The sequence below is a fragment of the Stegodyphus dumicola genome, chromosome 2, assembly GCF_044657685.1.
Source record: "Stegodyphus dumicola isolate Sdum_Otavi_A_Nest chromosome 2, ASM4465768v1".
NCBI classification, from domain to species: domain Eukaryota; kingdom Metazoa; phylum Arthropoda; class Arachnida; order Araneae; family Eresidae; genus Stegodyphus; species Stegodyphus dumicola.
Window position 1 is genome coordinate 164,937,182 of NC_140769.1, and position 24,673 is coordinate 164,961,854.

Consider the following 24,673-nt stretch of genomic DNA (forward strand, 5'->3'; position numbering starts at 1 on the left):
TTTTGAAAAAGTATAGATAATAAGGGATTGTAAAACGATATGTGAACAGTTACACAATGTACAAAATTATTAAAAAAATTTACCATGATATCTCGATTTCTTCAACAGCATGATACTGTCAAAAGTTAGCCATATATAAAAGCTCTTATAAAGTTCATTAAAGCAGATTTGTAGTACAATAGATATTTTACATTATTGCTGAGAGCATTATTAAAGTCATGTTAATCATTACATGCAACTTGGTTTCAATATGTATTTGGCTTAACTTATTTGAAACTTCATTAATCATTATAGACGGCAATAAAAAAATATAACTGGCAGTGAATGCTTTGATGTAAATTCTGTATATTGTTTTGATATTTGTTTAGGCAGAAAATCCTGCATTAGACATATGAACACAAACTACAATTTAAGATTTTGAATTAATCTTGTATGCAGGCGAAACCGCAATAGACTTTCTGACGACCTTGTGTCTGTTGTATTGGGAAGAGTTTTGGGTTGATTGATACTCATTTAAAGTCATTCAGATGCCTCTTTATCTGTCCAAAAACAAAGTTATGTTTGAAACAAAATTCTCATATTCTTCATACACAAGTACATAATTTTCTTAAAAGAGGACATTTTACACAGTTTGTTATTCTTATCATTTTGTTAAAAAATTGCCTCCATACATAGGCAGCCATCAGATTAGTTAAAATCAAACTGTGTACAACTGCATTCTGAATCCATAAATTTTTTTGAACACTTTTATACTTATAAAATTAAAAATAATGCAAGATATTTTGAAAATATCTGTTAGTCTTCTTAGTCTAATTACCTCGAAGTTATTTGTATTAAAATTATTGTACACTGCATATTACACAGATAATATACATTTTCGAAAAGGAGGTTGGGAATTCCTGGTTTAAGCCACTAAAAAATATTCCACTGATCTAGTATATTTAAAACACTTTCTCTTTGGGTACTCAGCTGATTGGGCAGAAACAGTTCCAAAAAGATGTTTAGTTTGGTGAATGAGCTGGTAAAAAATCCTCAACACTTAAAATCATTAGCAGTCTTTTTGAATTTCCTGTGCACTTACCGACTCAAAATATCAAGACTCACCACCAAGTACACCACAAGTACTATTTCTCAAAAGTTTAGAATATCTTTACCAGATCTGTTCATATAAGTGCCAATGAATTATTAAATGTATCCTTTAAAAAATTTAATGGCTCATTAAAAATCATCAATTCTACTTCTCACTGTGATTACACGACAAAAATAAGCAACATTACACAGGATTATCGTTGCAGATTTATTTAAGCTCCTTTTTACACCATTACAAAATACAATGAAAAATGACTAACATTTTTTTCCTAAAACAAGGAACAAAGACATGTTGCCATGCCCCATTCCAAAATGATTCTCTCAATGAGAAAATCAAAGAACATGAAAATTCCAAATAACTACTTGACAAACAATTTTTAAACACTTAATTTGAAAAAGCATTTCTTTTGGATGCAGAAAGTTTATATATGATACAATTCAAAGAAAGAATATCACAAATATCAAAGTATGTGCTAGACATATAATTAGCAGAAAATTTATATGGCATCTATATCCAAATCATCATCATCATTGCCAGCAGGGACTTCAGGTTTTACAGGCTTTGGCTGTTCTTTCTCAACACTTATTGATGTACTGATGTGACGATCGCTATACACAACCTAAATAAATATTACAATTAATACAATTAGAAACTTGATAATGGAAAAACACATCACATTTTGCAAGGATTTAAACATAAAATCTTAAAAAAAAAAAAAAAAAAAAAAAAAAAAAAAAAAAAAACCCATTTCAAAAGAAATAAAAACTGTGCATATCTACAAATTTCTTAAAATAATACAGCCAGACAACAGCATAAATACAATTTTGTATGTACTGATTAGAGCATTTCTTAAAATTTTATGACAGGTCAGAAAATATACCCAGAAAAATATAAATTACAAGTAATCTGGCAAGAATAAACTAAATATTTAACCTTACTGGAGAAGTCAAACAACCAGAACCTGCATAATACTTGTAAATTTTGCAGGAGTTTGTTGTTTGACTTCTCCAATAATCATTATTCGGCATGTTATTCTAACCTAAATAGTGGTAGCATGATTAAGTAATCATTTCTTCCCAAATATAGGATCTGTCGCAAATATGCAACGCAAGCTAAGCTTGTCAAAAATATTTTTATGAATTAACTAATTGGTTTAAGAATTCCCCACCAAGAGATATATACGTCAAAGGCTCTATTCATAATTAAAAGACTGAATGAACAATACATATTCAAGCAGAAGAAATTTAAAACATACTTCAACTTCCTCCTCAATTAAAAGACCGAATGAACAATACATATTCAAGCAGAAGAAATTTAAAACATACTTCAACTTCCTCCTCATCATCTTCATTGTCGTCACTTGACTCCTCCTCTTCAGCTTCTTGGAGCCACTTGATAAAAGGTTTAGCTTTTTCATGGATTTCTTGAGCCACTTCTTTACTCACATACTTTTTAGACACCTAAGTAATATTAATTTTATTTATTAAGACAACTGCAAAAAGTTTCATAAATATAATTTTCAAAAGTTCCACTATACTCCATGTGATGTGCACTTATCAAAATTTCACTAAAACTGTAATGTACTCTTTTGACATTTCCCCCTTTTCCCCAGATGTATTAAATTTTATAGTGATATATATAATTTCAACTATATACCTGCAAATATAAGAAATGTACGAACTTTTAGCTTTCATTCATAATGAAAGAATAATTGAAGGTATGCTAATATACGGTACTAAACTAATCAATTTTTTTAGATCCATAAGTAAATGGCTTTTCAACAATCAATCTTAAAGTTGACAGAACAACACAAATGTATTTTAAATTTTAAAAAAATCCTAAATTGAATTTATCAACAAATAAGTAATTTATATATAAACTGAACTTTTCAAGTTAAACTGCATATAGATTTTGACTAAGTACATAAATTTTATGTAAAATTTTTTAAATTCAAGCCTTTACAGATTTCCCCCCCTAACATACTAAATGTTTGAATATAAGTTTAGATATAGAAAGCTTTGAAAAAGAAAATTACCTTCTGCGACCAATCTATCAATACTTCTTCCTCTAAGATGTCAGTATCATAAAATAGTTTCAAAATGTGCGGAACTTTGTTCATCAGAGAATCTTTGTGCAAATTGATTACTTGCTCTAAACCACCCAACAGGTATTTTTGGGCTTTGTGATTTCCATGTGTAAACTAGAAATATACAATTCAAGAAAAAATAAGCAAAAAACAAATCACTTTAAATGAATGAAATTAGTGAAATTTGACTTACTCTTAAAAACAAGAGCCTGTGAGTTTTGACTTCTTGCATTATATGTTCTCCAAGTAACAATTCACATAAGACCAACACAGCCTTGTCTTTGATATCAAGTCTCTCAGCCTCACCAACCAATTCTTTTTGCAGGTTCTCTATGGTTCCAGTTTCTTTATGTTTCTAGAAAAATTAGAATTTAAAAACTCCATAAATAAGAAGGTTTAAATTTTATAACAGCCACAGAATAAAAATGCTTAAGAAATGTTACAGAAAAATATTTAATAATTATATAAATAACGGTAAAATATTCCACTTTTCAGCTATTAAATTATACTTCTCATCAAGCTTACAATCTATCAACATACCTTTACAAATTCATAGAATAAATCAAGTCTTTCCTGGGGGGATTTTTCCAAGTCATCATTGAGCATTAAACCTTTGGCTCCAGATGTCAAACTTTCCATACGCCTAGCCACAGCTTCAGCATCTGTGTCATCACACCAGTCATCATCATCATCCTACATCAGATGTAACATTATTTCCATGTTAGGTTAATTTAAACATTACAAAGCTTCAGAAAAAGTAAAAATTTTAAAAGGCAAAGGTCAGGGAAGTATAATACTTCTTTCTGCTTTTTAGACATAGCGTTCATTTTTATATGTAACAAATTTATTACATAACCGGTGACAAGGGGTGCAGCTGATAACTATACATTTGTCACATAAAATTCTCAGTTTCATCATTAAAAAAGTTAAAATTTTTTAACCTTTATACCTTCTTATTACATTTACCAAATTAATAACATTTAAATATTATATTACTAACAATCATCTCAAGATTGATTTCAGGGGTTAGATCCTAGCAGAGCCCATACCCTTGGAACAAATGATTTTGGCGATGGCGCATATCGATGTACAAAATCAAGGGTGTGTGCAATTCTTTGATGGTTTTTTAGGTCAACGTGAACATGGATACCCAGCCTGTGCAATTCTTTAACTTGTTATGGCGATTTTGATAAATGCACGAAGCAGTGCGCATTTTTCCAGTTTGTCGCCAAGAGTGTGGGCAGTTTGCTGCTCTAAGTTTAGAAGGTGGCACCCATTGTGCAATGGCCAAGGATCTGACCACCAAGAACTTAAGTTCCCAAAAGGCAATAAGAAAGTGGCATTTTCTTGGTCCTCCCATTTTCTAACTTGAATTTGTTTCTCTTAATATACACCAAAGCACCATTAATATGAGGTAGGACCATTTTCACCCTCAAAACTATTAATACCCATAGAGGCATTGACGTGACAATGTGCCGATAGAAAGCCTGAGGTATCTAGTATCACGCACTCACAAAGTGATGTTAGTGGCACACTACAAATTCAGTTTTCAGTTGGAACTCCAAATGTTCAATTGGATTCATGTCAGGTAAATTTGGAGACCAAGACACGAGTCAAAATTTACCAGAATATTCCTCAAACCACTATGACATGGTGCCTCATCTTATTAGTAAATGCCATCACCTGCTGAGAATACTACTGCCACCACCTTATATCTTGCCAACTGTGCATTCGGGTGCTACCGTTTCCATTGGAAACTGGCGTATTTGCATTCACATGTGCGATATGTAATTGATCAGAAAGGTATACCCTGCCATCAGCACAGATGTGATTAGGGTTATGAAGGCCCATATGCAATAGTCTAAGCTCAGGGGTGTTTGTGGGACCCCAAAAAATCCGCTGAAACTTTTATGGACTTACTACCGACATTTTGGAGTTTCGAGAAGGGAGGGGGGGGAGAAATGAAAAATTACAATTATGAAGTATTGAATGACCTAATTATAAAAGTTCAATGAATTACTTTTTTTGCAAAATTAATAACCATAAATTTTCAAACAAACTACTACATTTTAAATTACCTGAATTAATTCTTTAAAGAAATTATCTAATTTCTGCTGCTTTTTTTATTTTCTGATGTTTGTGGGCTTATCTTTTTTTTGTGGTGAACTTCATAATTGCAGGAATGTTGACTTTTATTTTCCTCATTTACAGTTGAAGAAATTTCCTCGAGAACTGCACATGCAAAGGTAGAAGCAGTTTGCTTTTCTGCTAATGTAGAAGGTTTTTCAGAGACTTTTATAGGTGACTCATCTGAAATACATGTTTTTAAGTCCTCTTGATATGTTTTCCAACTTCTGTTCATATCCAGTAAGAGATATTTGTGAATTGGATCAGTCATTGGATTTTTTGAGCCATATTTTTCACATGAGGTTTCTTTAGAAGCCATTAAATCATATTTAATAGTCTGCACTGCATCTAGGGAATCAATCTTAAGAGAGGTTCTATAGTCAGTGACAAGTGTATCCATTAAGTTGAATGCACTTTCCAATAATGGGCCATGAAGCAGCTAAGGCAGGCTTTGACCAATTTAGCCAATGTAGGATTACTTACAATCATTTGTGAAATCATCTTTTAAATTAACAACTTTAGACCAATATTTATCAATTGTACACTTCACTTGATTTCCACTTTCATCAGATGTGTAGAGCATTTCTTTGGTGATATCAATATCACTCTGGTATAACCATATTTCAGCTTCTACTTTTGACTTTTCATTATCACTAAAAATATGGGACATAAAAGATAATTTTTCAAAAGCTAACATTGTACTGGTTTTACCACTTAGCTCTGGATCTAATGCTGTAAAACTAATTAGATATGAATTTTTAAGGAGTAATTTCTGTTTCATATGTTGTGCTGTATTAGTATAACCTTTCATCAGAGAAATTCGGAATTCTTTTGCTATTGGATGATTTTTTGATAATTTCTTCAGGAGAGTGGAAGCTTCTGCACCAGTAAATATTACTTAGCTAGGTAGATGGAATTCTGGATTTGTGACATCAACCTTTAATAAACCATTATAAGATGTGCACTCTATATTTTCTGGCTTCACAAAAAAAGAGAAAAATTTTGCCATCAATTTATAAATACTGGAATGTATTAAATGAAGCATTGGTTTTTTTGTTTCAAATAATTTAATATATGTGTTAAACTCTGGTAATACTGCTGAATATAATGCCATATGCAATAAAGTTTTGTTTTGCATAACAACCCATTTAGTATTCTTTTTTTCCGAGCTAAAGTATCCTTTGCGAGTTGTTGGGAATGCAAGCAAGAATACACCCCTTCAGCAATTTTTTCCGAGCTGCAGAAATATTTCTTTTATTGTATACAGTTTCGACATAAGAAAAATAATCCCCTTTATCAGTTTTATCCAACTAGTGAAAATAAAATGCAATAAGAGCATCCCACAGATCTTTGATTCTTTCTAAAACACATAAAATGTACACCCACCTATGGTCTGGTCTCTTCAAGGGCTTAAGTTTTTTAATGGCAAGGGATTCATAGATTTTGAAAAAAATTTCTTTTACTGCAGCTTTTCATATCAAAATAGATGTCATCAAACAAATCTTCTAAGTATCTATCAAAAAATGAAGCAAATTTTTTTGCACAGTTATTAGCTGTGTGACATGTGTCACCATTAATATCTAATAAGTGGGGTGCTTTGTTTGATCGTAGTCTGGTTTCAACACCCTTTTTTTTCCCCACGCATGGTGTTACATGAGTCCATTAATACACTAATTAAGTTTGCCCATGGAATATTATTATCTTCAATAGTATTTATTAACAACTGCTTTAAAAACAGCTTCTGAATTGCAAGATTCCATCTTCAGAGATGCAAAATGATGAACTACAACTTCATTTTGATTGTTGTCATAAAGCTGCACCAATATTGCCAGTATACTTTCTTGAGCATTGCTAGTACTATCATCCAAATTTAGAGAAAATGGAGTCTCCTTTAAAGTTTTAATGATATTTTCCTTAATAGTTTTTGCGAGCCCATATTTCATCTTGTAACATGCAGTAGTCCTGGACATTTCCAACGAGTTTAGTGCCGTCTGATCGCGGCTCAACTGTTTGCAGAGTTCAATTAAATTGGGAGCTACATTGAAAGAAAGAGAATTCTCGGCAATAAACGAAGTTATTAATACCTCTTGGCGTGCTTTTCTTGTCACTATATCCAATGGCCGAGCATCAGTCTCCAGTAAGTCATCAGTATTTTTTGAGTTAGCATAATTACTTAAAGTCATTGAATGTTTAATGCACTTTGAATATTTATATATTCTAAAACTGTGTGTCACAGTTTTAGAATGATTTGTGAAAGCCTTGAATCCTTCCCCACCATACTTCAGCAGTGAGTTACAAGAAACACAATATGCTCGTCCAGCAACATTTATTTTCTTGTACTTTGTGCCGATGGTATCCCCATTACCATCTCTCCGTTCAATTCAATTCCACCTAAATGCATTCCGGACACCTTCTTCTAATTGTATAATATCACTACTTATATCGAGAAATTTCATAGTGAAATTCTCTTGCGTACATAAATAAAAAAATATTTCAATAAACGAAACGAAAATTTTACACGTGCATCAATAAATGAAACGAAAATTTTACACAATGGAGGAAAAAAAGTTGAGAAGCGATCAATGACAAATAGCTAATATGGCGAAAAATCCTCCTTCTCTACTTATTGGTGCCACGCAAGGAGAGGTAAGACCTTTGAACCCAGAGTAACGTGATTGCACATCTGGTCGCACGAAGTCTCTCCCTTTTTTTTCTGCCTTCCTACTTGCCGAAAAGAATCCAGAAGAGAATATCTGAGAACCGGGGGAATGAGTCATAACTCGCAATAAGGAAAGAACAAAAAAGTCCCCCCCTTTTCACGCATTATCACTGCCTTTGGAGAAAGAAAGGAAAAATTTTCACTACACACACTGACCTTGCGTTTTCTGCTTTCAAAGCAAACAAAATTACCCAGATCAAAATAAATAATTCATTATTATTCCTACTTCCTTTCGAACGACGATCCCCGGAATTTCCGGGTATCAAAGTTCAAAATCCCCGGAATTCCGGGGTTTCCCCGGAGCACAAACACCCCTGCTAAGCTGCAATGTTTGTTGAGACACGCTGACTGGGTCACCATTATTATAGCCGCTGCCAATTCCAGTCTATGCAAGTCACGGTGAACAATGCATAACAGTCTCCGCTTTCCTGGAATGAATGCCTCAAAGTGCCTGGCGATTTGTCGTTTCACCATACATACACCACTTTTGATAAATACTTACGATGGCCACACTTTTTAAAATTTTTCACGAATACACTGTTTTTGAAATTATGCTTCCAACTACTAAGCCATAACTATTCGTCCTTTATTGAAATCTGATAGATCAGCTGCTTTTTTCTTATGCTGCTAAATATTCTGCGAGTGGAAATGCAGTACATGGGCGTTTTATATGCTCCAGCATCAGCAATGTGTGTTTCTGGTCTTGTCTCTGGATGAGAGGTTATAATGCAATATCTCTTCAGTGTATATACTGTTTTAAGCACCTGGACATATTTTAAGTATTATACTTATGTATTTAATGATATCACATTAAATACAACGCTTTTTGAATTATAGATATAATTTGGGTGCTTGGAAGTTTAAAATAAAAAAATAAAGAATATTTTTTTATGTTAATGTAATACACCTCATTTCAAAAATAAAACTGCTACTTGTTACAATACGAAATACAGCTTAGACACACCTTATGCAACTTTACCTTTTCAGGTGATCCATTCTCCAAGTCAGAATCATGCTGAGGGCTGTGTGATCCACTATCTTCCCCATTTTGTTGTTTCTTAGGGGTTTTCTCATCTTTACCCTTCCTCTTTCCTTTCTTAGTAGATAAACTTGAGGTTTTGGTTGGATCCTTTAAAACAAGAAAAACAAAATTTAATATATTATCATTAGAAAATGAAAAATAAGAACTTAGCTATTAATATAATTAAAGCTGCATGATAAGATTTCAATTATGAGAATTTTAAGTGTCATTTCAAATAAAAAATATATACGTACTTGCCCTGGTGGATTCTTGAGGATAAATGTAGTTAACTTGTGAGTTGAATCAAGCTGTCCACTGTAGCCACAAGCAATACACTTGGTATTGATTACACCTTTTTTGGGAAGGACAGTCTAAAGAAATTTCATTCACATGAATAAATTAATATTTTAATTAAATACAAAAATAACTGCTTTATGTTCAAACACTTAGCATAAATGTCTGCAACAAATTAATAACCAACTCTATTAATATACATAGCTTAGTTTTCTTTAATACCCAATTTATATAACAAATTCACATAATTATATGAATTCAAGTACACAGTCTAAAGTAGTATAATAAAATTTATTCATTTAAAGTTGCTAAGCAAATTCAAAGTGGAAGAAAGGCAGCACTGAATGATTAAAACAGCATACCACCCTACACTCAGGTTATCTTATCACCTTCCTATAATTATCTCCAACACTGGCATTTATCACTCTTAGCATTCACAATTAATACACACTGATTTAATTTTAATTGGGTAATAAAATAATTAAAAAAATTAAGTCTAACAAAATTATGATCATGATAATAGTTTCAACAAATAGATGACTTCATAAATAACAAAGCACTATTACTCCTACTCAAAATACATACTACCCTAACAGTTATGCATTAATATTTTCAAGAACTCTGCCACTAAATGCAGGCATGAAAGTGTAAGTTGTCAAAAAAAGCTGAACAACACGCGAACACAAAATTACACAAACTAAATGCGCATGCGTGACAAAAAAAAAAAAAAAAAAAAAACATATACATATAATTAAACTAAAACAATACTTGTACTTACTATTTTTGCTATTAATTTCATCTTCCACTTGTAAAAAAAAAAATCAGTAAATCACCAAGCGATTGTAATGAATTAACCTCCTCTTTATGTAACTTAATTTAACAGTTGATATATGAATAATGTACACAACATTAGAACACACTAATATACATATTTATGTTGTATATTACTGCCCATTTTCAGAGATAATATATATATAACTGTTACTATAGCTTTTAATTATCTTCACTTTTCGTTCAATAGACAGTACTTTATATAACACCAGAAAAAGTAGTCCTGTGAGATAATATAGTAACAAAATAAGAGGAATTTAAAAAATAACTATTTTGTCTGTCTCACTCGATCCTGATTAAAAATTTTTAGAGAAAAAGCTTTTTCTTTTTTACTACTTTTGCAGCAATTCTAATTTCCGTTTGCAAGCTAGCCGGCTGCTGAAATTGATACTTTTTTTTTTATTTTCTGCAATGTTTAATTGCCTTTTTTTTTTTTTTAGATTCTTGCTCCTCCTTTTTTTTTTTATTTCTAGCTCTTCTTTATACAGTTCATGAGAATTCCTTAAATTTTTACATAGAGTTTTGTGTACTGGAAAATGCAAGTGGTTATCCGTATGTCTGACAGATGGCGCCAGCACCAATCGCCGAAATTATTGAAGTCAGCTCTCGTTTGACGGTTGCTTGCTCTGCTTTGATTCGATATTCGTACGCATCCAGTTCCGCCTTTCTACATAACCCTACCTACTTTTCCTTGATGTGAAACAACGTATTTCGCGATCTCTGGCATGATGTAAAGTTTTTGTTTACAAAGAGGAAGAGAGACAGCGTGCTCTCCGTTTACCCCCCACACATTTGCTGGTCGCGATTTCTCAACGGTTCTGCATCGATCTCAGAAACAGCCCAGGTGACGTTCAAAAACGCGGAAAACTTTCATGCCTGTTTTATACAATCCATTGATACTTTATTTTCTGCAATGTTTAATAGCTTTTCTTTAAGATTCTCGCTCTCCTTTTTTATCTCTAGATTTTTTTTATACAGTTTATGAGCAATCTTTAAATTTTTACATTGAGTTTTGTGTACTGGAGAATGCAAGTGGTTATGCGTGTGTCCGACAGATGGTGCCAGCATCGATCGCTGAAATTATTGAAGTCAACTCTCGTTTGACGGTTGCTTGCTCTTCTTTGATTCGATATTCATACGCATCTAGTTCGGCCTTTCCACATAAGCCCTACCTACTTCACCTTGACGTAAAACAACATATTTCGCGATATCTTTTTTTTACAGAGAGCGTGTCCTCCATTTACCCCCCCCACACACATTTGGCGGTGGCAATTTCTCAATGGTTCTACATTGATCTCAGAAACAGCTCGGATGATGTTCAAAAAAGCAGAATTCCGCGAAAAACCTTTATGCCTGTAAATGGTGAACATCAGCAGATAACAATCTACCTATAAGCAGTCATATCTTGACATAAACCATGTCTTACATTTATTCCCATGTTACTTAATGATGAAATATTGCCCTTTCAAAAATGCTCCACTTCCGATATAATAAAATTATATTTCAATGACAACAAGTCAAAGAAGTAGGATTGCATTGCAAGACTTAAAATCTGAGAATTTTAACAATAACTTGACATGACATAAAACGGCCAGGCATCATAAAAACAAAGGTTTAATTCTGCTTCATGTTAGTAACAACATCTACATCACAGCTTTAGTTACACAGATTCCAAACTATAGTGGTGGCCAAAATTGTGGACACTTTTGGCAAAGTTGTATATATCATTTTAAAGAGAATTTATTACTGAATTCAATTATTTGCAATACAAAAAAGTTATAAACGATAATAGTTATCAATATACATTCGATAGTGATGATTGCAGTGAGTTATCAGTACTTAGTAGGGTACCCTTTATTTTTTATTACAGCTTCACATCGACGTTTCATTGTGCTGACAAGAGTTTTAGTGAGTTATCAGTACTTAGTAGGGTACCCTTTATTTATTATTTTTTTTTATTACAGCTTCACGTCGACATTTCATTGCGCTGACAAGAGTTTTAAGCTCTTTTTTTGTCATTACATAATGCCAGGAAACAATTATAGCCTCAATTAGTTCCCTTTTATTTGATGAGCGCCTCATTCGGACAAGAGTTTTCAAACGGTGCCACAAATTTTCGATAGGATTGAGGACAGGACTGTTTCCTGGCCATGACAATAATTTAATGCTCTTTGTACGAAACCACTCTTTCGATATTTTGGCCATGTGGCAAGGAGCAGAATCCTGCTGAAAAATAAACGAAGCACTGTTGGGAAAGAGAACTCTGATGGAAGGTAGAAGTTTTGGTTCTAGAATAGTGTCAATGTATTTTCTGGCATTCAGTGTCCCATCGATGACATGAAGGCGACCAATATAATCTGCTGACATGCATGACCAAATCATAACCCTAACTGGGTTCTTCACAGTTGTATGAATGCAGTCAAGATGTAGCTCTTCTCCTATTCTATGTCTTGCATATTTTCGCCCATCACTACCGAATAACGATATCTTAGTTTCATCACTCCATATAACTTGTGACCACTGATCATCTGTCCAATTATTGTGTTCCTTTGCCCACTGTAGTCTTTTTTCGTGGAATTCTACCTCTCAGTCAACATCTGTTAATCTTCTCCTGATTGTTCTTGAACTGACAGAAACACCAGCATCATTCAGATCACTTCTGATGACATTTTTCTATCTTGGAGACGACAGTCTTTTTATTCTTCTGTCATCAATAGATGTGGTGCACCTTTTCCTTCTTTGTTTTTTATTGAATTTGTCTCCCGATATCGTAAACAAAACTTTCGGACTCCAGATGTAGTCACTGAACCACACACCTGTCTTGCAATTTCAACATAGGAAAGACCACTTTCTCGTAACACAATAATATCACATTTGCTTCTAGGTGTAAAATCTATTCTTTTATTTGATGTCATTGCTTCTTGACTAAATATTAAAAATTTTTACAAAAATTCCAACTTGTAATTGCAGTGTATAAGAAACAGGTCCTCCTTCTACAGAACAAAGCAAAATAATGAATTGTTTCAAGTGTAAACATGATGTCAGCTTCTACTGGCAGTTACTAACATTTGATTGGTTCTCAGAACAAGAACAGTGATTGACCAGGAAAGCTAGACATTACAAACCACTTCATAACTGTTTTTTATTTATATTAAAGTACATGTAACTTTTTTTTGTATTGCAAATAATTGAATTCTGTGTTTTGTATTGAATTCAGTAATAAATTCTCTTTAAAATGATATATACAAGTTTGCATTTTCCGAAACATAACATTTTCTGTAAGCATACAAAGTTCAAAAACAAAAAATTTCCAAAAGTGTCCATAATTTTGGCCACCACTGTACATTAAAACTTGTCAGTAATTAATGCACAATCGACATTTTTACAACTTGGTGCTTACATATTAAGCCCCTTATCTGCTGTGGACGTAGGTATGTCCTTCCGAAATACTACGATTTGCTTTGTGCTGCTACCAGTAAAATTATTCATAAAGCTTTGGATCCAACACCACAAAGTGAGTGATGGTGAAAACAACGATTGCATGGTTATTGCTTATGTTTGAAAAATGTATTCTTTTATTCTGTGTTTTCCTTTTTTTTTTTTTTACTGTTTGAGGAGGTGCTTTTTTTACGAATATGTCGGACAGTGAAATAGATGATTATTTTCTGTCAATTTCAAAATTGGACATACCTCAGAATATATTAAGTCAGATGAAGAGGACAGTGATTATTCTTTGAAAAATGGACGAGGCATCCAACCAATTCAGAAGAAATACATGTTTTTAAGGTATACTGATTTTACAAGGTATAACACTGAAACCTGATATTACACTTTACTGGTATAAAAAGAAATTCATCCAAACTCCCTTTTCCAAGATCTTTTTTATATTTTTACTCGAAACATTAAATTTTGTATTTTCATTTTTCTTTACTTTGTGAAAGGAAACAGTTTTCAAACAGCAAAACTTGCACTTATTTCCCCCCCAAATACATTGCACAACTGCGTGTGCCTGCGTAAAAAACGATGGCACTAGGGAGTGAAACTAGTATGTAGGTTAATGCAACAACCCTGGGGCAATCACAGAATTGCACAGGCTATCAACCGCAGCTATCTAAGAAACACACACCGTTTCCTTTAAGAAAAACTTCAGTGAAATTCTGTACCCTTGCAGAAATTCTATCCCATATTTTCTTACATCTTGTAGCTTTTTCAATTGCTGACAATTTCCCCAAGATCATATTTTAAAACTAACTGAATTGGGGGGGATGAGAACTATGTGAGAAGGGGGAATAAATTTGGTAAAAAAATGTTTTGTGTATATAATTTGATATTTTGTTCACACAAAGAGTGAGAGAGAAAGTACCAGTGTGTGATTGGAGCTCCTTAATTATTCTTGTTTAATGTTTTAAATAATTACCCATGTTGAGTCTGTTTGAAACAATGAATAATTTAATTGCAGTTTATCAAACTTTTAAAACACCTTTATGCTCATTTTAATTTAAAATCTGACCAACAATTAATTGCTTAAAATATTTTGGTAGTACTTTATAGCCAATATTTTCGATTACAATAGTTTTCTTACTTTCTAGGAAGTATAACCCTTTCTTAGTTGAAAATTTTCATTTTGCAATATTAAATTTTCAACGAAAGCTGCTTAAGCACTAAATTTTATTTTTAGTCTTTATATATATATTTAAGGAGTTCATTGTAATTTAACATTTATTGTCATAGGAAAAAAGAAACAGTCTTAAAAAATAATGTATAATAACTTGATAGTACACGATTGTTCCATTATAATGTTTTGCAATTTTCATTTTCAACATTAACAAATGGGAAGGAGGGGAATATCCCACTGATCTAAAATTCTTGTAATACTCTAAAACAGATAAGCTTGTATTACAGTATTCTAATATTTTATGAGATTTTACATTCTGACACATTTTTCTAAAATAGAAATCAATGAAGCAATTGCTTTCTCTTTCCACAAAAGTTACAATATGTTGTTACCATTACATAAATGATGTATTCATTGCACACTAATTTTATACAGCCAGCAGTACTTTCTCCAAGAGTTTTCACAATTAAACTATTTTTGGTGTGCTTGCAGATGAATTATTTTATGGTAGGATCTAAAAACATTAAATTAAAAAGCCATTACTGAATGGTCCAAAACTGATAAGTTTCTGTCCAATTAAAAATTGGCTTGTATATCAGTTAATTATCTTTTATGAAGAAATATTTTTTAAACACTTCTGAAAAAATAAGTGGTTGGCTCAAGCAAACTCAATAAGTTTTGCAGTTACGGATGCCCACGTGTAGACGCTACCCTGGCATAATGATTTCCAACTTTCGATTTTTTGCATGTTCGAACAGTTTATGAGTCGTATCAAAGAAAATGAAAGTTCAGAATAGTTCACAGTCTGGGTGGTAAATGAGTCCAACAGAAACACACCTGTGGTGCAGGCCTATGGCGAAGATAAATGCGCAGATAAGCAAATCACGTGGTAAAGAAATGCCTTAGCTCACAGAATTTGAGAGTCTCTCATGTGTTACATCAACAAATTAGAAGTAAATAACAGTAACCATAAATGCATAGAGAAAATGTATACATTATATACAGGTAAATATATACAACATTAGCAGCTGACCAGAAAAACAATACAGTACGAGATTGTGCATAGATATAATTAGGGTGGGACAACTGGGTATATGATTTATTAGAATGACAGTTAATGATCGAGATATCTGAGGACCACAAGCGGCCGTTTTCTATTGCTGTCAGAATTATAATCATAATTTAGCAGTGGTATGGTGCTATTATTAACATTTGGCATAGTTTTGAAAAATTTATCTGCGAGACTAGCAAAGTAAGCATATAAAGTTGGTACTTAAAGCTCTTGGTGAATTGCCACGTTTCTGACGAACCATCGACAATTCGCGCTTGTCTGAGTAAGATATTCTGAAGTATTTGGAGTTTCTTTACATAAGACCAGCATATCTCCAAACAGGACAGGCATACGAGAGAATGGGATGCAGAAGGGTCCTTGTAAATGAGTTTGTCAATAGAAAGAACTGAGTTCCAGTCAATTAAAGGGGTAAGTGTTCATTTACAGACACAGCACTTGGTTATGATCTGTGTAACGTAGGGTCCAAGTGAGTCGCCTATCCAAGGTAACGGGCTTGCTTAGTCCACTAAATAGTGATGTCATACATGTGGATGCAGTCTTCATTATCGATGTTAGTCCTTTTAGTGAACCAAACGGCCTGATTTATCCACATGGATCTTTACTTTCCAGACGTTTAGCCAGGGCTCAAGTACATGGATGTGTCTTTGGAGAGCTTGTATAACTGGGCCAGGAGATGCATTTTTTAAGAGAATTGTCGTGTCATCGGCGTTCATAGCCAGGGTGGTGTGTGGTGATAGTGGGATATCATTCATGTAGGTATTATAGTAAATGGGCCCAAGGAGGCTTCCTTGCAGGACACCAGCTTTGATAGCCCGTGGCGTAGAGAGTGAATTGCTTACACGAACAATAAAGTGTCTATCCTTAATATAGGAAAAAGTGATGGCTGTGATGTACTCTGGAAAGCCCAAAGTGATAATTTTCTGCAAGAGGCCCTCTCAAGCCAAACACAGTCAAAGGCTTAAGTTACATCGAGGAAGATGGCACCTGTAGTCTGGTGGTCTTGAGAGATCAGCTCAGTGACCCTATACAGCTGAGTGCTTCTGACAAAACCCATGCTGCTGTGGCACAATGATGTTTTTAATTCAGTGTATGCAAGGATTCTCTGCAAGATGTTAAATTCTGCTACCTTGCTTAGTGATGATAATAGGCTGATGGGTCTGTAAGAAGATGGCTCCGGTGGTGGCTTTCCAGGCTTATACTATTATCCACAGTAATTAAAGTTAAATAAGAATTTTTAAAAGGCCTATGCAAAGTAAATTTAGATTTCTTATGTTTGATTTTTATTTATAATGGAAAACATTTCATCATTAATTGCAAAAAACATTTCAAGATGTTAAGCTATAATACAAAATCAAATAAACTATTTTCCTGCATGCAAAAATAACAGACTGGGAAGAATATTCATAAAAGACATTTTAAGCCTATTGAATCAAAAGATTAAACAAACATTAAATTACATAAACTAATCAAATGCAAAAATTAAAAAAGGAGAAAATAATTAACTTACAAGTACAGTTTCAGGATTTTCACATGAAGGGCACAAAACAAAACGCTTGATAAAGCCATCCAAAAGATCTTGAAGCTTAGCAGCTTCATGAGAGCCATTTACGATATAACGCTCATTTTTTAAATCGAATTGAGTCTGTGCTCCAAGTTCACATCCAAAGTATTTAGTGGGATCTAAAAAGGGAAGGAATATGAATGGTTATTTTAATAATTTTTCTTACACATTTAAATACTGTAATTTCCGGAAGAAAGGCCGCACTAGAGAAAAATGGCGGGAAAAAAATTAAAATTACACAGAAACGCCGCAATAGATTAAATTGCGCATGACATCGTCATGGGGGTATAGATGCAAAAACTCAACCTAAGTCCTGATATATGACACACCAGTTAAGAAAAATGCATGAAATGAAACCATAACTAAAAAATAAATTAAAGGTAAGAAATGTATAGCTTCTGTGCCGTTTAGAGACATTTTCAAAAATTTTCCGCTCCCTTCTTACTTAAAAACTATCCAACAAGTACTTGTACCCAAACTGATGGGATCTGTATTTGGCAGAATGCCAAGAAAAATCCATTCATGCTGAAGGGGAAATATGTCAGAGTTCGTTATTGCGAGGCAGGTGGAATCGTCCGCCTTTGAAAAAAATTGCAGTCTGGTTTAGGGTGAATAAGGCATGTAGGTCCCTTCAAGGGAAAGAATGTAAATAAAAAAACGTTTGCAAAAAGGAGTGGTCTTTTGTGTGGGAATAGCAACAGTCTATGCACAATGACAAGGCCATCCAAACTATTTACAATGACCATCGTAGGAAATATTTAATTTTTAGTGTACCTAAACGCCACACCCACTGAAAATTTAAGTTTTAAACATGTAAACGCCGTGGCGTTTCTTCCGGAAATTATGGTAATATTTTTTATTCATGGTATTGAAAAGTATAAAAATTTAAATGAATCACAATTTCAGAAATTACAAGCATTTATATATTAAACTTGTAGAATTTCACACGAAGACATCCCACCTACCGCAATTCATAACCCTTTCACTGTTATTTTAAACACAATTTGTAATCAGGAAGCATTGCTTTTTTAACAAGTGAAAATTACCACCACCTAAGCAATGACTTTACACTAAGAATTTAGAAATTCCTTTTATCGGGGACCAGATTCAGAAATGTAAGTATATATATGTATACATAAGCATACATTTCTGAATACGGTCTCAAGTATACAAGAAAAATAACAAATTTAGGTTTATAAGTCTTTGGATGACTAGTGTCACATACATATGACTAATAAAATATTTAATCCACTTGCATATATATTCATTTTCCTAATAATTTTATATTACAATTGAAAAGCTTACCATCTTTCTGGTGCAGAATACAATAATTCCTTCACTGAGTTAGAAAGCACTAAGCACTCAGCTTCACCGAGTTAAAAAGCACTAAGCACTCGGACACGAGCTTTTTTTTTTTTTTTTTGAAGTGCCCATTGCAGAGTTGAAACTTTTTTTTTTTTTGAAGTGCCCATTGCAGAGTTGAAACTTTTTAAAGGAACTTCCATAAATAATAATTCACTAGTCAAATCTGTTCTTAATTATTTACAATCTGTACACATCAGCAACAATATCCCAACATTAATGCTCCATCCAGATCATTACGTATTCACTATGCTCACCACATTCTTGCGGTAAGTAATTAAAAATTCACAACGTAACAGCTAGTTTTGAAAATTCAATTAAATGCTAATCTACTTACAAGTTGGAGGTCTGTTCAAAGCCTTTGCTACTTCAACCATATTTACCACTACTGTTTTGATGCCATTGCCCTTTCCTTCCACCTGCAAGATAAAATTACGACTTTTTTAGAATTCTTAAAATCTTACTCTTTTACTACCACAGTGGGTAAAATATTACTTCAAAAATTATTAAAAGATACAGTATATATAGTTCTGTTTATTATTATTAAAAGATACAGTGTAATAGGTAATCATAGAATTCTGCTTATCTGTTAATATTAAAACATGCAAAAAATACAAATAAAATGTTTCATTACAAGATTTCTTCTAATAGATTTATAACCTTTTGAATAATACTATTTCTAACTCATATATGTTACAGGATTCGTACATAATAAAGGATTTTTAAAACTAATCAATGAAAAGAATCCAAGAAACTCTGAGCAAGTAAGAACTGAATAAATTAAAGCATTATAATTAAATAAAGCAAGTGACTTAACTCTTGCAATACACATGAAACAAAAATATATAGTATACATTATTAAATACACTGACATCAATGAATCTTAAAACAAATTTGTGAACAAAACCAAATAAAAAAAATTAAGTAACATTTCAAATTTATATCACCACTTTCAAAGCATTTAAAATATTCATTATAAGAAATGCTATGAAAATCATAATCAAAGGAAATTTGCAGTTTAAAGTAAGAACTGCATCACAATGCTTTTTATAAAGACAATAGAACAATAACAATTAACAGATACAAAACATCCATAACAAAATATTTATGAATCTTAAAATTTTTGCATATATTTTAGCTTATTTGCTTTTTATTTTCTCTAACAATGTTTTTAAGTTCACCTGCTTTAACAAGCAAATTAACATTCTTACTAGTCAGATTCTGGTCTGTTAAATTTTTGTTACTACCTTAAAAAATTGTCCCCTTAATTTTTCAGATTTAATTAAAAGATTTTTATTGCTCTGAAAAATTACTATTTAGAAGATGAAGAAGCTACTAATTTTATCAATAATTTCAATATTGAGAATAAATACATAAGAACATGAAATAACACGTATTGAGGAACACAAAATGAATCATTCTATACATGCTTTTCCACCTGATCAAATTCGTTCTTTGACATTTTCCATATTATGAAATTCAAACAAATTTCCTTTAAAAACTTCTTGATTTCTGGTGAAAGACCATAAAATGGTGGTAGGAGAAATTAACTATTTTTAGCTGCATTTTCTAAAAAAGTCACTAAACAAATAAGAGAATTTTATTGTAATCTTCCATACTTCCCAGCTTTGTGAAAACAAAATTCAGAGAAAAGCTTGAAAGTGAATTTCACAAGACTGTCGCATGTCTGAATATTTTGGAACAATTACACGGAAAAGAACTCCTATGATAAAAAATGGAAAATTAAAAAGAAATTAGTTATGTATTAACGCAACCACCTTGGTGCTGCCTACCATTTTTTACAAAAGAAAAATAAGTGAATTTTCGGATTGCAAACTTAACAATCCATACCCGAAGACCTGGTTACACGGTTAACTTAAAGAGCTGTTAAGCACATGGCTCCCAGAGTTTGGAGACTTTAAGGTGGTTATGATAATATGCAAGTACCTGAAATTATTTTAATATAATCAGTTTTGTTTTCCTTGCTTATCCTGAAAAGTAATTCTGAAACTGTGAGCGCAAGTGGTTAAATTCCCATTCCAAAAAGATAACTTTTCGATGCAATAAAAAGAATGAATTCACACAGTAATCCAAATTCAGACAGGAGTACAATGCTTTAAACACAGATTTGAAAATAAACTGTCAAACTAGTACCATATTTGGACCTTTTATTAAAATTTTTTATAAAATCTGAAAAAATTATTAAATGCAGATTTCTTCTCTGAAGGCACACTTTTACTTGTAAAATGTTCTGGTCACAGTTTTTTTTTTTTGGGGGGGGGGGAATTTAGCTATTAACTTTGGGTCCACACACATTGTCTATAATTGGCTCAAATCTTCCAAAGTGCAAAGACACTAGACAAAAATTACTTCAGAAGCCAACAAATTTTTACTTCTCCGATGAAAGCTTGGATAATCCTTATTGTTCCTCATGGGCTGAAGCCAGGACAGATGAACTCTATACCTAGATGAGCCCTTTCCAGTTAATTCCAACAGCTGCAAATATTTCCCGAATATCCTTACCCCTTTTTGATGTATCCTATTTATGATTTTTGTCAACACCCTTCAAAAACTTCTGGATTTACTGTTAACAATCGGAAATGCGACCTTTATAAAGTCGTAAATTTTAACCTTCTCGAGGATCATTCCTTTGTCACTGTAGACTAAATTTTAACAACACGGAACAACTATTCTTAATAACAATATCTGTTGAACATCCAGATACTAAATTTGTTTTGAGGGTGGATGATTAACTCTACAATGTTTAAATTCCATGTTTAGCCAAAATGTTAATTAACTTAGAATGGCAGCAACAGAAAAAGGGACAGAAATGTTGATGTGACCAAAATTAAATTTTCTACAACTTCTGGACAAAACTAAGGACCCAAAAACTTTCTCAAAATATAAAGGGCTTTTCACATTGGGGTTTATTTAAGCTAACACAGACAGCTGACGTAGCCAACCAATCTCCAAAACCACTTTCCCTCCCCATAGGGCAGCAAGTTGAAAAATCTGAAGTGCAGGCATAGCAAAGCTAGTCGACACATGGAACTGACTCTGTTAGCCCAGATAAACCCCAGTGTTAATGGCCAAAGTGGACTTTTTAAAGGCATTTGAACCAACAGGAACAAATTACTGATACATGGCAATAAGAACTTGCATGATTTTTCATTAAAACTAACAAAAATACCCTTTTTCCCCTGTAGAAATTTAACACTCATTAAATTTTAAGTAAAGCATACAAACTTGTATGCCTAATTTTTTACATCTGGCTTAGTACTGTAAAATACAAAGAATTTTTTACCAGACATGAAATATACAGTTTCATTCTATATTAATATTTACTGCCTTGTATTCACAAAAATTTCTATTCATGTATAAAGTTCAACAAATAATGATTTGAGCAAAGTTTTCACTACTATGGACACTCATATAAGTTTCTAGCATTCAGTTTATAAACCAAAGTTTCATGTTTCTGTTTATTACAGACATATGCATTCAATTTTTCCAAAAAGAGTAATTCTTATACAAAAACTTCACATTAAGTTCCAACTGAATTTAAATAAAAATTACATACAATTATTAATATTTACGCCATAAATAAACGAAAACATTTTATTACCCACACACAAGAAAAAAAGAACACTCGCATTTGCAACTTTGCAACAAAACATCCGGAACACTGATAAGTTAAATCAGGATTAAAATATAAAGCAGGCAACGGAAGCATGAATATGGTACATGCTATGAAAGGTTGGTTATCATAGCACAAACATTTAAAAACATACGAAAAATAAAAAGGCAATTCTGTTACACGACCACAGATAACCCATGCATTAAAAGAAGGATATATCAAATCCCCCCTCTCCAATTTTCTGAAAGACCTCAAATTCTAAATGCTTATCAAATTTTAGTCCATCCTCCATAAGAATAACTTAAAAATCAGGTTACTTGTCCAAATAAAAATGAAAAAATTTTTTGATTCAGGTTTGGAATTTAATACTTATTTTAAATTCCTCTAACATTAAGATGATTATGGCCTAAGATATTTTCTGACCATTCTGTTTATTACTTCAAACATTTTTTTTAAATTTTATAATTTGAATTATCAGTTTTAAATCCAGAATTCTGCCATTAAATTAATGCTTTTTAGGCAATACAACCAAAAAACATTTACTGCTGAAAGTTTTATTTTATGTAATCTAATGCAACTTACTTGACAAAGCATTCATATACGAGATCTATGTAATTTAAAATATTTAAAAAAATAACATAAAATCAGCCACATCTTGGCATTTTGAAACTCAATACATTTGGACAGAACTTAGCTATAATAAAAGCTGTAGCATAGCAGAATCATTCAGGCTAATTTTTCAATAAAAACATTTAGATTTACTACAAACCTGTACATTACAGATAATTTACTCAGTATGTGTAAAATTTAAAAAATCTTATTAAAGCACATAAATTACTTTAGGAAGGAGTGAATGAAGATGGTTATGAAAAAGGTAATAACTAAGTACATTTCTAAAAAGTTACCTTGGCAAGAAGCTTTGGCATCTTATAGCGGTAAAATTGGTCTGAAAGACTACGATTGACATTGATGTTACTCATGGTTAAAATTGAAATTCACAAGTGGAGGGATCAGAAAGTTTTTAAAGATGTGGGTGGAAAAAGAATTGCAAGAAACTGGCCTGCCACGTTCCCTGCCTGTTGTAGAAAACAGAATGACGGGAGATGAGGCTGAGGAGACGAAAAGTCACGACCTGAAGGGCCGTAATTTTTGATGGTTACAAAGCACCCTAAAAAAAGTAAAACAAATCTGGCATATAATAGTTATAAAGTAACACTTTTAAATAGCAGTATTTAAGGACAGTGGTATAATTTAACTTTTATCATACTAGCTCAATTTTTCCTCCTACGTGAGAAAATTTTTTGTTAACAGTACATAACTGTAAAAACTTTCCTATTAAGTTTATAGTTAAAAAAATATACACTGAACACAAAAATGATATTCCAATACCTAGAATCAACAACTACAATAAATTACAAAAGAAAATTCTGAAGAATATGTATGATTTGTTAAATACAAATAAAAGTTAACCCATTAACGAGCCCGCTTCTTGGAACGAAATGCTTTGAAAATGGCCATGTTGTCAGTCAACAAACCCCTCAAAAAAAAAAAAAAAAAAAAAACTTTCGTTTTCTGAAATCTCTCTAAGATGGCCTAGCCTAGGGCAGTATGTTTGCTTCCCCTTAGTGTTTGAGTGTTTAAAAGTTTGAGGATAAAGCCATAAAATTGCCTCTCCACTATTGAATGTCAAGAAGTACTTACTTGTTACGTTTAGCTTTGTCTCCCTCCTCTTTCTTTGTACTTGTAGACTTGTTTCTTTTAATATGTGACGTCCGAATTTTCCGAAATCTTTTTAGAAATTTAGCTTCCAAGCTTGTAAATTTTCAACTATTCGACATGTTTTATTGTAGAGTATTTTAAAAAAGATCATTATTTTGTTACACAATTTTTTTTATTTAGTTTTAGTAGGCCAATTTATTTTGGGAAATTAAATTTTAATCCATTCTTTTACCGAATATGTTTTCATCACATTATAAGTCCATATATATTTATGATGAGAATACAATATTTATCAGGAATTTTTGGAAAATTTGGCATATGTATTTATATTATAACATTGAATTTTTTCCACAAGTTGTTCGTTAACAGTCGAGCTCATCCTCGTAAACGCTCGATCTTTTCAGCATGGAAATGGCAAGCATTAATCTTCCTAATGTTTTTCGGGATTTTATAGCAATTTCTAGAATTTTGGCGGTTTTCTACAAATATTTTGGTAAGCTTAGCTATGATACAGTTGCTACTAATGCGGAATTTAAAACCAA

The 24,673-nt window shown here is 32.4% G+C and overlaps 2 protein-coding genes across 4 annotated transcripts in view; both read right to left on the reverse strand.

The window, feature by feature from the left end:
- Nucleotides 1-1,283: 1,283 nt before the first annotated feature.
- Nucleotides 1,284-23,457, reverse strand: eIF5 (eukaryotic translation initiation factor 5). Of its 3 annotated transcripts, none has more exons than XM_035357810.2 (10): nt 23,318-23,457; nt 19,116-19,197; nt 17,363-17,535; nt 9,298-9,414; nt 9,002-9,151; nt 3,717-3,869; nt 3,370-3,531; nt 3,126-3,290; nt 2,416-2,550; nt 1,284-1,709 (listed from the first exon to the last, which is right to left on the reverse strand). In XM_035357810.2, exons 1-10 carry the CDS (start codon nt 23,390-23,392, stop codon nt 1,587-1,589), a joined length of 1,335 nt encoding a protein of 444 aa, XP_035213701.1. In that variant the 5' UTR covers nt 23,393-23,457; the 3' UTR covers nt 1,284-1,586. The 3 variants fall into 3 exon arrangements, with proteins under 3 accessions (XP_035213701.1, XP_035213699.1, XP_085667537.1); XM_035357808.2 differs by having other exon boundaries at nt 8,987-9,151; XM_085811411.1 differs by having other exon boundaries at nt 2,346-2,550; nt 8,987-9,151.
- LOC146998638 (uncharacterized) overlaps nt 23,441-24,673 on the reverse strand; it is a 38,051-nt gene continuing 36,818 nt past the window's right edge. The window contains exon 4 of the mRNA XM_085811412.1: nt 23,441-23,580. Within this exon, the coding sequence (XP_085667538.1) occupies nt 23,538-23,580 (43 nt within the window). The 3' untranslated portion in view covers nt 23,441-23,537. The remainder of the gene's footprint in view (nt 23,581-24,673) is intronic.